At 43.4% G+C, this 15970-nt stretch overlaps 1 protein-coding gene across 1 annotated transcript in view; it reads right to left on the minus strand.

Moving 5' to 3' along the window:
- The window catches only part of LOC145400960 (uncharacterized), a 276235-nt gene that overhangs the window by 91598 nt on the left and 168667 nt on the right, over positions 1-15970 (minus strand). The window contains exon 2 of the mRNA XM_080273325.1: positions 1583-1670. Coding sequence (XP_080129451.1) covers positions 1583-1670 — 88 coding nt within the window. The remainder of the gene's footprint in view (positions 1-1582; positions 1671-15970) is intronic.

Genomic DNA, 15970 nt, shown 5'->3' on the forward strand with positions numbered 1-15970 from the left:
GTCTTTCCTGCACCTAATTAACAATCTTTCTCCGTGTCCTCGTAATAATCAGTTCCTCAGAATATTAACCATCCTTCTTTTTTCCCGTTTCAACTGGCTTCGCCATACATTAACCATACGGTACACCCATTATGTATTACCATCTCCCAGTGACCAACTTTCTCCTCCCCTGTTCTTTTAGCTACAGTATCACCTCACCCCCCACCCCCCTGTTTAACGATACTAGCACTCTGTGCACTCCCATCTTATCCAGTTTTTCACCTACTAAGCAGTGTCTGTATTTTTTTTTCCTGAATAAAGTTATATGGTATTAGCAGGAATAAAATCCTAAAGGTATTGTCTGGAATGATGTTAGCCAACCTGTTCATTCTTCTCCATTGGGATATCTTATCTCCTCAGTTAACCATTTCTTCCTTCTTGCGGGTAACTAATCTTTCATTCTCTTTTCATTTTCTTGTTTTGATTGACATCGATCTCCTCAACACCTTTCCTCAATTTTAGAGTCCACTCGCCCACTTCAGTTAAGCCTTTCCTTTGTGCTGCCGCTGCGTCAAGCCATCCATTCACCTTGCCCCGCAGCCTGCCTGAAGGGCGGTGCAACACGACCCTGGCGACATCTGCAACTTGCAACTGGGTGATGCTGGAGGCGACGGCGGCACACAGGGGCCGCTTTGTCGCCTTGTCACCACCCACTCGCGTCACCAGCCTACCCAACCCCGCCCGCCTCCGCACTCCTTGCTCTCTCTCTCTCTCTCTCTCTCTCCGTTGCTCATACATTCTTTCCTGATAACTATATTGGAATCTATCTTTGCGCGGATGTAATTTGCTTTCCTTCGTGTTTGGTGTCCTGTTATTCTCAGTGTTTCCTTGCGGTTTCTTTTTCCCTGAGCTTTATTTACGCTTCCCTGTTTGTACTTCGCTGCCAGTCCACATTTTGTTCAGTCCCTTTTCCATTCTTTCTCATTGTTACCAACCTCTCCCCTTTGCTTTCATGACAATTGCTGCCTTTGGTGTTGCTGTTGGGTTTTATTTTCTCCAACGAGATTGATATAAATTAAATGACTAAAAAGGATGGGAGGGACTGAACAGGAAAAGCCTTAATTCTCTTTGTAATTTCCTACGTGACATTTCATACCATGTGGATGAAATGAGTGGAAGGGACAAGACTGGAAAGGCCATCAGTTCTTTATATATCTAACGTTTCACACTACACAGAGCCCATCTTCAAAGGGGCTGTACCAATAGGGAAGAACATACACATCCATGTACGCTGAATTTGGGAAAATAAAGAACATGACTCCTTCGTTTCGCCACCGCCAGACGACTGAATTCATGTTAAGAAAGACATAGTAAAGGAATTAATGAAGGTTATAGGCTTCGGCTGCATCTAATCATTCTAATATGAAACATCTCTCCTCGGTTGATTAAAACTGTCATGAGATTGCACGAAAGGAAAAAGTCTCGTCCTCGCGGCGACAGAGTTAAAGCATTTTCCTTTGTTTTCTCTCACACTTATATTATGCATTTTATTCTCCCACATTACCTTTTTGTCCCCTTTCCCGTCCCTCCTCCCATCACTTACCTGTGTCTCCGCTTCTTCTTCTTTTTCTTGCCCAGGCTCAGGTTCTGCCCATCATAGGTTTTGCTCATCGAATCAGAGGAGTCCAGACCTGAAATGATAAAAATGAAATTTACCGCGATGATGTATTAAGGAATGTGAAGTTTACGTTATTAATGCATACAGTCTCATACATTCAAGTTCACTGTGTTGGAATAACTGCCAGTGTAGTTAAAAAATTCTCTTATACAGTACTTTTTCGGATTATACCTTTTTTGAATTCAGCTCCCATCCATTTACGAAAAAGCAGACCTCTCGGTAAGTTAATGATGATATTTATATTGTAAATATACTATATTCTGTTCATTTTAGCATTTTGAATGTTGAACTATAATTAGACATGAACAGTGGAATATGGTGCTAATCACGAAGAATTGTTGTAGATAGGATGCAGGGTCGTAGCATCTTCTTGTTTTGACAATGAGTTACGGGAAAGAAACAACAAAAGGACGAAAATCTTCGCCAAATCAACATGAATGAACTCTAGTAAATTAAGTGAGTGGTAAAAACAGTACTGTAAGAGATACAGAAGTGATAGTCGCTCGTCCCAGACTCATGGCCTTTGTCTCAGCCTGTCATTTGATTGTAGGACGACTCTTTCTATCTACTTGTCTTTTTTTTTTCTTTTTTTTTATCAGTATGTTATCTTGACCTATCTGGGCCTGCTTCACGGACCTGTAATTACTGAATAGAATGTATTATGTCTGCGTGACTAGAGTTATTACTTTTTTCATTAGGAAAATTCTCCGTCATAATGCAGCACTACAATGGAAATGACGTTGTTCATGAGGCGATGTTTGTTACAGTGAAAATGATAACAGCACTACTTTTATTGTGTTATATTAAGAATGATATTCGCGTACTAAAGTTGTTGTTATTGAGGATACACCAATTTCGACCCCAGTATGTGCGTTTAATTCTTCCATATGAACAGTTCACTGCGTACTGCCACATGTCAAATTTTACTGTTGCCTTACTGCCCGTCTTGAATGTTGAGTTTTAGCAATAGATTAACACTAGGAAAATATACTAGTCATGAAGAAGTGTTATGGAAAGAATGTGGAGCCATGGTAGCGTCTTGTTCTGCCATTGAAGTTTAAAAAAATAGACTGCTAAATAGCGAAATCTGGGCCAAGTTAAGGTAAAGGAAGTATAGTGACCGCCCTTCCTAAGCTAAATAAAATTGTTTGGTAACAGGAGGCATATACTGAGTTACAGTTTAGGGCAGGCTTATGTTGAGCTTCAGTTTAGGGCAGGAATATATTGAGGTACAGGTTATGTCAGTGTAGGTGTCGATAATTAACCCTGTTGTGTAGGTGAGGATGCAGCAGGTTGCGGGAAGTCTAGGCTATTGTGTGGGATGTGTGAACCCTCCACACGAGTGCCACTTCTTATTGATCACGTTACGAGAGCTGACACGCATATAGGCTTATCATCCCCCAGGGGCCCACGACGCTGGTTTAGTTCCTTAGCTACGATGAGTCTTTGGTACTGTATCCTTCCAACAGATGATCTTATTCATAGTACGATTTTTTTTCTTTAATTCATGCTATTTACAGACTTTTATACACCTTAAGAGAGACTGTTCGGAAGAAAGGGTAAAATATCGCCATTTTTAACCCCTTCCCTCCGTGGCGTTTCTAAATTAAATCAGGATGATTTTTATATTATATTTTACTCTTGTCAGATTTTTTTTTTTTTTGAGTTTAGAGTTTAGGTGAGCCTTATAGCAGTTTATATCTAACCATCCGGTTCGAAATTTTTTCCCTTAATTAGAAGGAAATCGTCTGAAGGCGGTAGGGACGACTTGAAATGCCATCGTAGCGAAGGGACAGTGGTTAAACAATGTCGTATTTTAGATTCCCTAGCCGTATTCCTGTACCTTGTCGTTCCTCGTCATTGTTTGTCTGTATTACTTTCTATTCCATAACGTCTTGTGATCGAATGAGTAGAGGTACCAGACGGAGTGACGATTTTGCCTTGCACGCATTGATTCGAAAGTTACAGAGGCGGCTGGAGGTTTTTCATTACTGTTGTGCAACCAGGGGCTCAGGCTGGCTATCTGACTTTAAATATTGTGGGCAACAGCTCTAACCTTGGGTCTCTTTACCTCGAAGGGGTAATCTTAGACTGGTTGCTTACTGTTAACTTTACCTTTCTCCTCTGCATTCCTTTGTTATCCGGTCGTCTGTGTTCCTCCGTATTCCTGTGTATGCCCACCACACCATTTCACTGTACACTGTTGAAATTTTGCCCTTTTGTGCTTTCCTGTCCCCATTTCCGGATTCTGTCCACCACATGTATTAGTAGGAAATAGGATGATGATGATGATCATGATGATGATGATGCTGTTATTGCTGATGAAGACTCCACCTAACCCCCTTCCCCTCTCCCCTGAAGTCGACCGAAGTGTCCCCATGTGGTGTCTGGTGAGCATATAACTCTCTTTTACCAGCCGTAATGGATGCGATGCTCCTTGAGGGAATAACGCCCTCTTTCAAAGCTATTACGTCTCTTATATCCAGACGGAAGAGAAAGCGAATTTTGATACTGATCGGGGGCCGATGCGATTAAGTGCTAAAAATAAGCTTGGAATCGTATTTTTGTGTGCTAGAGAGGGGTTGTCTGAATTTAGGACGAGGGTAGGCTGTAGTTGCGAGGGAGGGGATTGCGAAACACGCTTAGGAGGAGGAGTAAGAGGAGGGAAAATGGAAGAATGAATGTAGGAAAGGGAGGCAGAGGAAAGATGGGATAAGTTGGGGAGTGAATATGGACAATGAAGAGGGAAGGATTGAAAGATAAATCTGTGAAATGACTGAAGAAGAAAGAAGTAGAAAAGCCTAAAGGGTAGACATTGGTAAGGAGGAAAAGAGAGTTAAGTAGAAAGACGGGCGAGTGTAAATAAGAAAAAGAGAGGGTGTCAAGATAAATTAGAAGAGAGAGTTCGATAAAGGAGAAAAAATAGACTTAGGTAGAGAAAAAAGAAAAAAAAAGTAGGACTGAAATAGGAAGGAGTAAAAGAGAAATTACAGGTTAAATGACGGACGTTGTAGGGAACTAAGCGAGAGAAAAATTGATGGCTGGATATGGAAGAGAATGTGAAGTGGAGGAAGGGAGAATGAGAGGATAGGTGTTAAAAGAGAAACTAAAAAACGAGGTGAAAGGATAAAGGGGTAAATGTATGAAGGAAAATAACTGAAAAGATGAGGGACTAAATAGATGAATATATGAGGGAGATTATGTGAAGGGATGGAAGGCTAGAGAGGTAAACATAGGAAGGGGCATTTGTGAAGGAATGAAAGGATAGAGTGGAGAATGTAGGCACGAGAAGGATAAAAGAGTGGCGAAAGTAGAAAGGAGAATACATGAAGGGATAGGAGGTCAGTGTGCGGCAATGAGAGGGGCATAGTGGAAGAAAAACATGGGAGGATAATAGCTTTGAGAGGGGTCTACTGGAAGAAAAGTATAGAAAGATAGAGTGCTGAACGGGAAACAGTTGGACGGCAAGTGAGGGGAGAAAAAGACAAAAGGGTGACAGTGTTGCGAGAGAAGGGGGCAAGGGCAGACTACCAGCAGTGGGACTGATAGTGAGAGAGGTGACAGTGGGATGGTGTTGATAGTAGGGCCGATGGTAGGGGAGTTGGCACTTGGGGAGATGGCACTAGAATGGGTAGGGGAGGTGGTACCGGGGGAGCTGGTACTGGGGGGATATGACACCAGGATGGGTAGGGGGTAGCACTAAGATGGATGGGTGGAAAGAAATGGCACTAGGATGGTTGAATAGAAGATGGTACAAGGATAAGTGGGAGAGATGACACTAGGATGGAGGAGATACAGCTAAGACGGGAGAGGTGAGGACGTAGCGCTAGGATAGGTGGAAGAGAGAAGATGGCATTAGGATAGGTGGTGGAGGGGGTATGACACTATGAAGGAGGGAGATGGAATTAGGATGGGGAGGTGGCGCTAAGATGGGTGTGGGTGAAATGGCAATAGGATTGGTGAGCGGGTGGAGTAGGAAGGTGTCACTGGGTTGGGAGAGGTGGGGAGGTGGAACCAGGATGGGTAGGAAGGGAGATGGAACCAGGATGGGTAGGAAGGGAGATGGCACTAGGATGGGTAGGGATGGGGGTAGGGGTGGCACTGAGAGGGGCGGCACTAAGCGAGCGACAGCCATCAGGCGAGGTGGTCGGGGCTGGGAAAATGGCTTGTGGACGCTCGGGTTATGGGCGACCAGGGGGACTGTAAGGCAGGGAGTGGAGGGGAGAGAGCCACCACCCTTTCCCCTCCCCTCCCATCTCCCTCTCCCCTCCGCGTCGCCTCCGGGAATGGCCGTGTGAGTCTCCCTAGGGTCCGCTCATGGTTCCTGCCACACACGCCTCTCGCAGCAGTTGGTTCGTCGGAGTTGTGCTTCTGGGGGTCATTTGTACTGTAAAAGTTTAAACTACATCTTGTTACGGCGGCACAGGTAGTCTCTCAATAACCTTGGAGGGGGGTAGAGGGGTGGTTGAGAAAGGGTAGGAGGGGTGGTAGAGAATGGGGAAGAGGCGTGGAAGACGGAGAGAAGTGGGGAGTATGAGGGAAGGGGCTTGTAGACAATAAAAATAGAGAGGGAGAGAGGAGAGGAGAAGTGGTAGAGAGAGGGGGGGGGAGTGGGGAGAGAGAGGAGAAGAAGAGAAGTGGTAGAGAGGAAGTGGGAGAAAGAGAGAGGAGGAGTGGTTGAGAGGGGAGGAGGGGTGGTAAAGAGAGAGGAGGTGGGGAGGGAGAAGGGAGGAGAAGTGGTAGAGAATGAGAAGGAAGGGCGGTAGGAAGAAGGGATATGGGAGTGAGAGGAAAGGAAAAGTGGTAGGGAAGGGGGAGGGTAGGCCGTAAAGAGGAGGTGAGGTGAGGAGAGAGAGGGGAGGGGTTGGAAATGCTGTGGAGTGAAGTGTGTAAATAGTTTTAGAGGAGAAAGAGGCGTGAGTTGGTATGAGGACGAGTGTAAAGAGTTTAAGGGGTGTAAGTGGGGAATGTTTGTGGGCTGGAAGGTGTGAAATAACCATGGTGGGGGAGGAGGATATGTAGGGGAGAGGGGAGATGGGGAGTGAGAGGACGAAAAGGAGGTAAGCGTTGGAGAGTGAACTGTTTAAATACTTAGAGAGAGAGAGAGAGAGAGAGAATTGTAAATAGGGTGTAGGTAGGGAATTTTAGGAGTAGTTGTAAAGGAAGGAGATGGGGAGGAAGAGGGGGAGAAGGGAGGAGATGTTAGGGAGTGAACTGTGCGAATAGTTTTAGAAAAAAGAAGTCATTGTTGGTATGAGGAAGAGAGAATATTGGGAGTGTGGTAGGGGAAGGAGATGGGGAAGAATATGGGAAGGGAGGAGGGGAGATGGTTGGGGAATGAAATATATTAAAAAGTCAAGAGTTGATATGAGACGAGTTTAAAGAGTTTTTTGAGGTGTTTGCTGTGAAGTGTTTGTGAGCTGGAAAATGTGAAGCATTTAAACCCTTCAAAACGAAGTCATTTGCATTTCCATTTTTATTTGCTTATGCGTTTTTGTTTTTCAACTCATGCGAGACTTCTTGCAGTTAACGAGTTATGAATATTCTCTGTCAAACCAATCAGTTGAACCGCGTCTTTAACATTTTATAATTGCATCCCAATAGGAAATCAGTCGCTTAGGAGAGATAGCATTTAGGGAGGGAGTTAAGAGGAGAAACAGGGTAACAAGTAGACTGAGAGGAAGAGAGGAATAATTAGTGAAAAGAATGCAGAGTTTATCTATTCCTTAGGAGAACGTACCGGTGTCTGTTAAAAAAAAAAAATTAAACTGGCGATTGAACTCAGAAAACTCACATTTTTTTTTTCTGGGGAAGTTATATGTACCAGTATTCTTCATTTACCCATTCAGTACAGGTTTCTAAGCCGAATAAAATAGTCTGGCGATAGATTGAATAAAATGCAAGCTAGGTCATCTGATTTAAGGGATGAAAATGACTAGAGAGGAAGACTTGTAATGAGGATCGATGAAGTATTTTGTTCTTCCTGCTTCCTCCAGTCGATTTTATTCAACTACGAAATAATGTCTAGCAGTGAAGGGGTTAGTAGTGTCTACGAGTATAATCTAACCCCTCTAATTCGAATAGTCACTCTTAAGATGAATAAACTTGTCTTGTAGTAGTAAAAATAAACTACAGAATACGCCACCAGGTTGAAAAGAGTTTAGGACACTAGGAGAAGATGCTGGTTTGAAGAGGGTGTGGAGAGCTGGAGGGGAGGCGGTAGAGTGCGTGAGAGAGGAAGTAGAGAGTTTTAAGAAAGACTGGAGGGCTGGTGAGACAGAGGGTGTTAATAATGTGAAAAATAAAAGAAGAATGATGTGAATGTATGAAAAAGACAAGATGAGAGAGAGAAACTGGAAGAAGAATGGTCTGAATTAGTGTAAAAGAGAAAGAAGCGTGAGTTACTTGGATACAGAAACTAGAGGAAAGGTTAAAAAGAATATAAATAACAAATAAGAGGAATTAACAAGAGATGGGAAATAGAAGAAACGTTTGAATAAATATAAAAGAGAAAGAAGAGGAATCTAATAGGAGAAAAATGCACGAACAGCAAGTAGATGCATGAACATAATCTAAATGTACGATAGGAAAAGTAAATCTGAAATGAGAAAATAGGAAATAACTCTAAGGGTACAATGACAAATTTTACATCTATTCATCCGTCAAGCGATTTTACTCAGCTTAGGAAAGACCTTTTGTGGTCAGAATGATATTCAAAGGGTTGCAAGGATATTCAAAGGGTTTTGTGGTCAGAAGGATATTCAAAGGGTTAACTCCCTCTGTACGATTACGTCAATTTAGATTTTATCCTAGTAACCTACATACAAGTTTATTTAGCTTGAGTTAGAGGTTTTGTAGTGAAGAAAGCAGAGTTAAGATACAAGAATATAAAGCATAAATATAATGGAATGTAAATGTCTATCTATCTATCTATAGCCCGACGCCCTAATCCCGCAAAGGGTGGCCGCAGACAAAACGCCTCCAAGTCACTCTGTCACCCACCATTTGACTCCCCTCCCCCCAACTCACCCCCCCCTCCCTCATATACCTCTCAACTCCATCCCTCCACCTCACCCTCGGTCTACCCCTCCCTCTCCCTCCCTCCACCTCACCTACATACACCCTCTTAGTCAGTCTTTCATTCTCCATCCTCTCCACATGTCCAAACCACCTCAGTGTATTTCTCCTAATCTTTTCAACCACATCCACATCTACCCCACAACGTTCCTTCACTTCTTCATTCGTCAACCTGTCCCTCCATGTCACTCCACATGCTCCTCTCAAGTAACTCATTTCCACTGCTCTCACTCTTGACTTGTTCCCTCTTGCAAGGTCCACGCCTCGCTTCCATACGTCAGGGTAGGGATCACAATACCATCATGCAGTGACTTCTTAACTTCCATACTCACCTCCCTATTTCTCATCACTGCTTTCAGTGTGCCAACAACCTTCCTTCCCTGCTGTACCCTTTCACGTACTTCATCCCCCAAAGTTCCATCCTTACTCATCACACTACCCAAGTACTTGAATGCACTCACATTCTCCATATCCTCACCATCCAACCTCACTGCACACTCTGTGACTTCATTCCTCTCAAACACCATAACTTTACTTTTGTTTACATTAACTTTCAGCTTCCTCCTCCTACACACTGTCCCAAATTCATTCACCAAACCTTGCAACTCCCATTCATCTTCACTCAACAATACTGTATCATCAGCAAACAGCAACACCGGAAGCTTCCAAATCTCACCCTCATTCATTAGGGCCACCCCCACATCCACTGCCCTACCTTGTACCTCCTTTACGACCCCATCCATATATATATTAAACAGCCATGTACAGTATTAAATGAAAGGCTAGTGTAAAGAAGACAGGAAGCGGTGCCAAGGCACAGCAAACCTGTCCTCGGCTGTCATTTTAGTGCTGACGTATAAACACAATAGGATAACTAGTGAGATATGTTACATACCAAATTTGGAGTAAATCAGGTGAAAATTGACGATTTTATGGCCATTTGAAATCTCAGGCCCGGCCTACCTGATATTGACCCAGCCTACCGCCAACTTAGGGGTGGCCCCTGATGTAATGAGGCATGTTACAGGATGCAGATTTTAAAGATGAACCTTTAGGTTTTGGTTTCATGTCAATATAACGAATTAGAAAGGAAAAATGTCGAAAAAACGATTTTTACCCGTCCCTCGACCCCCCCCCCCCTTTTTTAATGCATTTTTTTGGGCTTACAGCCAGAACCTTGGCCCAATTTGGCCCAAAATTTATTACGATGATCAGAAGGTCATGGCCCATCATATCTGTAATTTCATTAAAAATCTCACCGGTAGTTTTCGCGTAAATTTGTTAAAAGACAGAGACAAACAAACAGACAGACAGACAGACAAACCGAGTGAAAACAATACCCTTCCCCGAGCCCCTCCGGGGCGGGGACGGGTAAATATAGGGCATTAAAGGGAAGAGTATTCCTTAGAGGAGAGATAAGCAGGTAAGCAGGTAATGTAGCAGTGAGGACTTAAAATATTAAATCAGTTGGTGTGATGGTAGGTAGGTAGGTAGGTAGAGAGAGAGAGAGAGAGAGAGAGAGAGAGAGAGAGAGAGAGAGAGAGAGAGAGAGAAATGGAGAGGGAGTAGGGGGAAGGAAGGAAAAAGGGGGAAGGGAGAGGTAAGGGGTGGAGGAGGAGGTGAGACTGTAATGCTCAACTCCTCCTCTCTCTCTTGTACATCTCAGGAGACCTCTTATGGCTCCTCCCTTGCCTCCATCCCTCCTCCTCCTCCTCCTCCTCCTCCTCCTCCTCCTCCTCCTTTCCTACTCCTCCTTTGCCTCGGACCTGTCTCCCCATGTCAGTTCTTTCCTACCCTAATCTTCCACTTCCCCTGTTCATTTCCCATGTTGATCCCCCTTGAACCCATCTTAACACGTGTGAATCTTAATTATTATGGTAGTATTATGCCCTTATCAGTTTTTATTATTAGTCTCATATCGTCCCGCTTGCCTCACTCCAATTTCCCCTTCCACCTCTCCCGCTCCCTCTAGTTACCTGATAATTCTCCCCCCCTCCTCCCACCTGCCACCCTGGTTATTGTTATGGTCTTAGTGTATTGCTAGGTACTGTAGACCCCCTTGCTGATGTTTTAGGTTGGTTTGGAGTCCTGTTTCTGTCATGTACTTATTTGTATCTCATGATGCTTTATTAATGATGTAATGGTTAAATGGGTAATAATATCTTTTATAATAACAAGAGTGAAAGTACAGCCTGTAGTGAAATTATTTGTCAGTTTAGAGTCTGATTATGTAATGATGAAATTAATTAATTTTGTTGTTGTTGCTACTGCTGTTGTTGTTGCAGTTGCCGTTGTTGTTGTTGTTGTTGTTGTTGTTATCCCAAGCTCATCTGGACCTAAACACGGTGGACTGCAAGCTGAACGTTACCAATAAACAGAAATCTTTCATCATCTATTCGGGGGATAGCGAGGAAATTGAGAAACATCTGTATAACCGAGCAGCTTCTCTGCCCGGTTATATTGGTGCCATCACGTGAAGGCATCCATCTCCAGCACAGAAATTGTCTTTGCTTTCCTATATCTCTCTTTTGCATTGTTTTCGTGTTTTAATGATTTTTGTATTATCACTGTTGATACTTTTCATTCTCATGTACCATTCATAGAGAAAACGGAGGCTGTAATTAATTTATTTATCTATTTTAAGTTTTGTATTTCCTTTTATTTTTGTCTTCGGTGGTTAAGAGAGAACTTATTACCAATCATACTGATGTCTTACAAGGCCGAACCAAGGGACTTGGATAACTACAGATAATTTGCGGTGAACTTGTATATACAGAATGTTTCTTTTGTTTACTGATTGCTTAGATCTTTGTTCTTATCAGCTGTTGTAGCTTATAAGATATAAATAATAACTGTTGGGCTCATCGCCTTACTCAGGATTGTAATCTTGAATATTTTGTGTTTTAGTTTGGATTTCCTTTTAGCCTCAAAACCTACACTCATTTTCGTCCAATCTAAATGACTCTGGCTCGTCTTTCCCAAGCATTCTTTGCTTTAAGTCCGTCCCTTTCTCCTTCTCTAAATAACTTCGCCATGCTTGCATCCTCACCTCACACGCAGAAGTCCTCCTTTTCCTCTTATTTCTTCCACACCGTCTCAGTCCCTCTCCATTTTCCTGACTCCATTCTTTTCTTTCACTCTTACCATTCAGTGTCAGTTCTTTAACATCTGTCCCCATCTGACTCTCTTTCTCCCCCTCTTCTTCTCCCACCTCGCCTTCACCTTCCCTATCTCTGTTTCTCCCCATTTCCCCCCACCCCTCCATTTCCCCTTCCCTCCTGTCTCTCTTCTTCATGACTCACTCCCTCGCAACTCTTTTCCTCTATCCTGCTCCCTTGAGGACCCAGAGGAGGAGACGGAGACGGAAGGAAAGACAAGGAAACTGGAATCGAATCAGGACGAAAGAGACACAGTGGAGGATCAGAGATGCAGAAGAGTTGCCGAAAGAAGTGAAGCAGCAGAACGAGAGGCTATAGTGAAAGATGGAATAGGAGGGCTTGCGTAGATTGAAGGGAAATGGGTGACAAAGAGTAGGTCATAGCAAAATAGGAAGCAGGAGGAGATAGGGAATTTGCTAAGAGAAAGAAAAGACAGAGAAACTTGGGGAAAATAAGGAAAAGGAGGGCTTGAGTAAACTGAAAGACTGGAAAATAAGAGCAGTAAAGGATGTAGCAAGAGGCAGATAGGTATATTCGAATGATTATAGTAAATGGGATAAATGGAATTATGTGATGTCTGTCTATCTAAATCCAGACGCCGTAATCCTGTAAGGGCTGGCCAGAAAAAAACCGCTTCCACGTCGCCCTGTCCTCTACCATTTGGCTGGCCTCCCTCGAACTCACACCCCCTCTTTCAAATGTCTCTCCACGCCATCCCTCTACCTCATCCTTGATCTCCTCATGCCCCTCTCTCCCTCGACCTTACTCACAGACACTCCTCTAGTCAGTCTCTCATTTATTTATTTATTTTTTTATTTTTTGGCAAATGCTCATACGAAGTTGCGTCCATGGTGCCACCTCTCCATGCCTTCCCTCGTGCTACTCGGGCATCTGGTAGCGCTCATGACTGGAATGTCACTCAGCCATATTGCAGAACTTCTGCCTATGAAAATTCTTTCATTCCCCGAACTGCATCTCTCTGGAACTCGCTTCCCCAGAGTTGTTTCCCTCCAAATTTCAACCAACAGCTGTTCAAGTCTAACTGTTACAGATATTTTATGAACAGAGGACACCAGTAATCTGGTGTATGGATTATTTTTTTTTATTCATTTGTTTTTCCTTCCTCCGTTCTGTTATTTAAAAAAAAAAATCCTCTTCACATGGCCAAAGCAAAAATGATATCCAAAAATCAGAATATAAGAACATACGTCAAACGTTAGGAAAGGATAAGGCGGAAGTGTTATAAAGTTTAGGTCCGTATTTCCATTATTTGTTTGAGATTCCTAGCAAATGAAGCGAGATCGAACCGGTACGAGTATAATTATTCCTGATTAGTATAGCGAGCTTTCTTCAACCGCAGCAGTACAGTCGCCGTTGAACTCTTCTTTCTCATATTACGCACGGCAGTCTGATTCGGTCATGTTCGTACGTACTTACTAGGTCTGAGGTATTTTGGTCTTTTCATTTTAGTAGTTTAGTTTGCTACTTAACAAAGAATAATGAGTGCGTATTGAGAGAGAGAGAGAGAGAGAGAGAGAGAGAGAGAGAGAGAGAGAGAGAGAGAGAGAGAAAGAGTGAGAGAACTATGACGCTGGTATAAAAACGGGAGAAAAAAAAATCAAAGTTCTATCTTATTTGAATGCTCTCGTCCCCATCAGAGATCCTGTGAAGCACTGTCCGTCCTCGACGTGCCGACACGTGCCTAAACCCCAGAGGAAGGATGTGTGGGTTAGAGATTAAAAGTACCCTTCGAATGGTGATTGGAGATGAGGCTGGGGTAGTTGTAAAGGGAAAATATATGTGATTTGTTAAACCTTCTCTCTCTCTGTCTCTGTCTCTCTCTCTCTCTGTCTCTGTCTCTCTCTCTCTCTCTCTCTCTCTCTCTCATATATATATCAAAACAAGAGAAAAGTAGTGAATAAAGATATATACGGTATACGAAGAAAAAGTAAAAGTAAAACCAAAGTCTGCTGATACAGAAAACAGGAAATATGAAGAAGGGAAAAAATAATGAAAAAAAAAAGAGAAAATATTAAATTAAAGATTATGGGGAAGCGGAGAAACCTATGAATAAAATGGGAACCAGGTAAAGAGAAAGAAAAAAACGGTGATAAATGAAAAAAAATAGGCCAATGAAATAGTGAAGCCAGTGGAGGAAAATAAACAAAATAGTAAGAATATAGGAAAATGGGAGTAAATTTGATAAAAGTGAATAAGTGTGATGGTGGGTGGTGTGCCTCTCAGGTGCGGCCAAACGAGCGTAGCGGAGGGGATGTAAAATGCAGCCCCAGCCTCACCCCAGAGACCAATCCCGGGTCCTAATCACACTCTTCCCCTTCCCCTCCCAACACTCTTTTTCTTACCTTACCCTCACATTTTCTCTCTCCTGTACCCTCAGTGTTAACCTTCAGTCCTCTTTCCCCTCCCACCACCCTTATTCTTACCTTACCCCACACTTTGTTTTTCCTCTGCCCTCAGTCTTAACCTCCAGCCCTCCTTCCTTCACTCTTATTCTCCTCATCCATACAGTCTTCCTTCCCTCGCTCATATTTCTCTCAAACTTTCCTTCTTCCCTCCCCTCAGTCTTCTCCCAAAAATAAATAGCTAAGGATTAAGTGTCAGCTTCCTCACTCCCCAAGTCTCCCTTCTCCCCTGACTCTTCCTTCCCCTACCCTCCACTCAGACTAGCCTTTCCGTTATCTTTCCCTCAACCCACCACTTCCTTCTCGCTTCACTCTTGTCCTCTTACCCTTCCACTCACTCTTATTTCTACCTTTCCATTACTTAGTCGTTCTTTTTCACTCTTTTTCCTATCTTACCCTCACTGTACCCCCTTCCATACCCCAGTATCTCTTATCCGAGTCCTTTCCTGATTTTTGCCCTTCATTCTTCCCATCATTCTTACCTTACCCTCATCATTCATCTCCTTCCTTCGCATTTACTCTCCTCTCGTCGTACTCTTACTCTTCCCTCATCTTACTCTTACCCAAACCCTCCTCCTCCTCCCCTAACTTCACCTCCTCATATTCACTGTTACCTTCTCTTGCTCACGCTTACGCTCTTACCTTCCTGTTACCTTCCCCTTTGCTCACCTCGTTTCTCATACATTCCCTTTAGCTTACCTCCTCCCCTCTCCTCGCTCATCCACTCCTCATTGTTATCTTCTCCTCTCCTCTTGCCCTTTTTTCACCTTCCCCTTTCCTTCTACCCACAGTCGTACTTGCCCCTCCTCCCATCACTCCTCCCTTCCCCTTCATTCTCCTCCTCCCCTCACATTTTCCCACCCGCCTTTCCCCCTCACACTTCCCCTCCACTCTCCCGCTCCTCCCTTCAGCTCCCCACATTCACTCTAATTCTTTATCTTCTTTCCTTCCCTTCCTCTCCCCCTTCCTCTCACCCGTAAGCTTTTCCCTCATTCGTACAATTTACAAGTTCCCCTCCGGTCTTTCCCACATCTCAGCCTTCCTTTTAGTCACTTTTAAGCTCTTAAAATCCTCTCCTCTTTCGCACTTTACGTCCTCCCTCCCTCCCGTCCTTCCTTCCCTCCTTCCTTCCTTCCTCCATCCTTGCTTTCTTTCTTTCTTACCTTCCTTCCTTTCTTCCTTCCTTCCTTCCTCCACGTGCGTATTTCTGTCTTTTATTATGAATTTTTCTTAGACCTTCCATATACAGTATATACCCTTTCTCTTCTTTTCACCCATATTCTGTTGCTGTCCTCTCTGTACCGCTTTCTTCGCTCTGCTTTCCCTTATTCAGCTTTTCCAGTCACATGTCTTCATGCAAAAAAAAAAAAAAAAAACTCAAATCCTGCAAATATAGGGTTTCGGCTAATCATCATCACCATCATCATCATCATCATCATCATCATCACCATCGTCATCTTCATCATCATCGTTATTCCAGCCCCACTTCCCACCACAATAAACGGGATAACTTGGATCTGCAATGATGGAAAGTTAACGCACAAAATCATCACTGCCTAGAGAAAATAAGCCACTCTTCCACCAACTAATGATGAATGCTTAGTAACAAAGAACAGAGAAGACTTGACACACTTTCACCACAAGGAGTATCATCT

This window comes from Coenobita brevimanus, chromosome 54 (assembly GCF_032717465.1).
Source record: "Coenobita brevimanus isolate Jiangsu-jjx chromosome 54, ASM3271746v2, whole genome shotgun sequence".
Taxonomy (NCBI): Eukaryota; Metazoa; Arthropoda; class Malacostraca; order Decapoda; family Coenobitidae; genus Coenobita; species Coenobita brevimanus.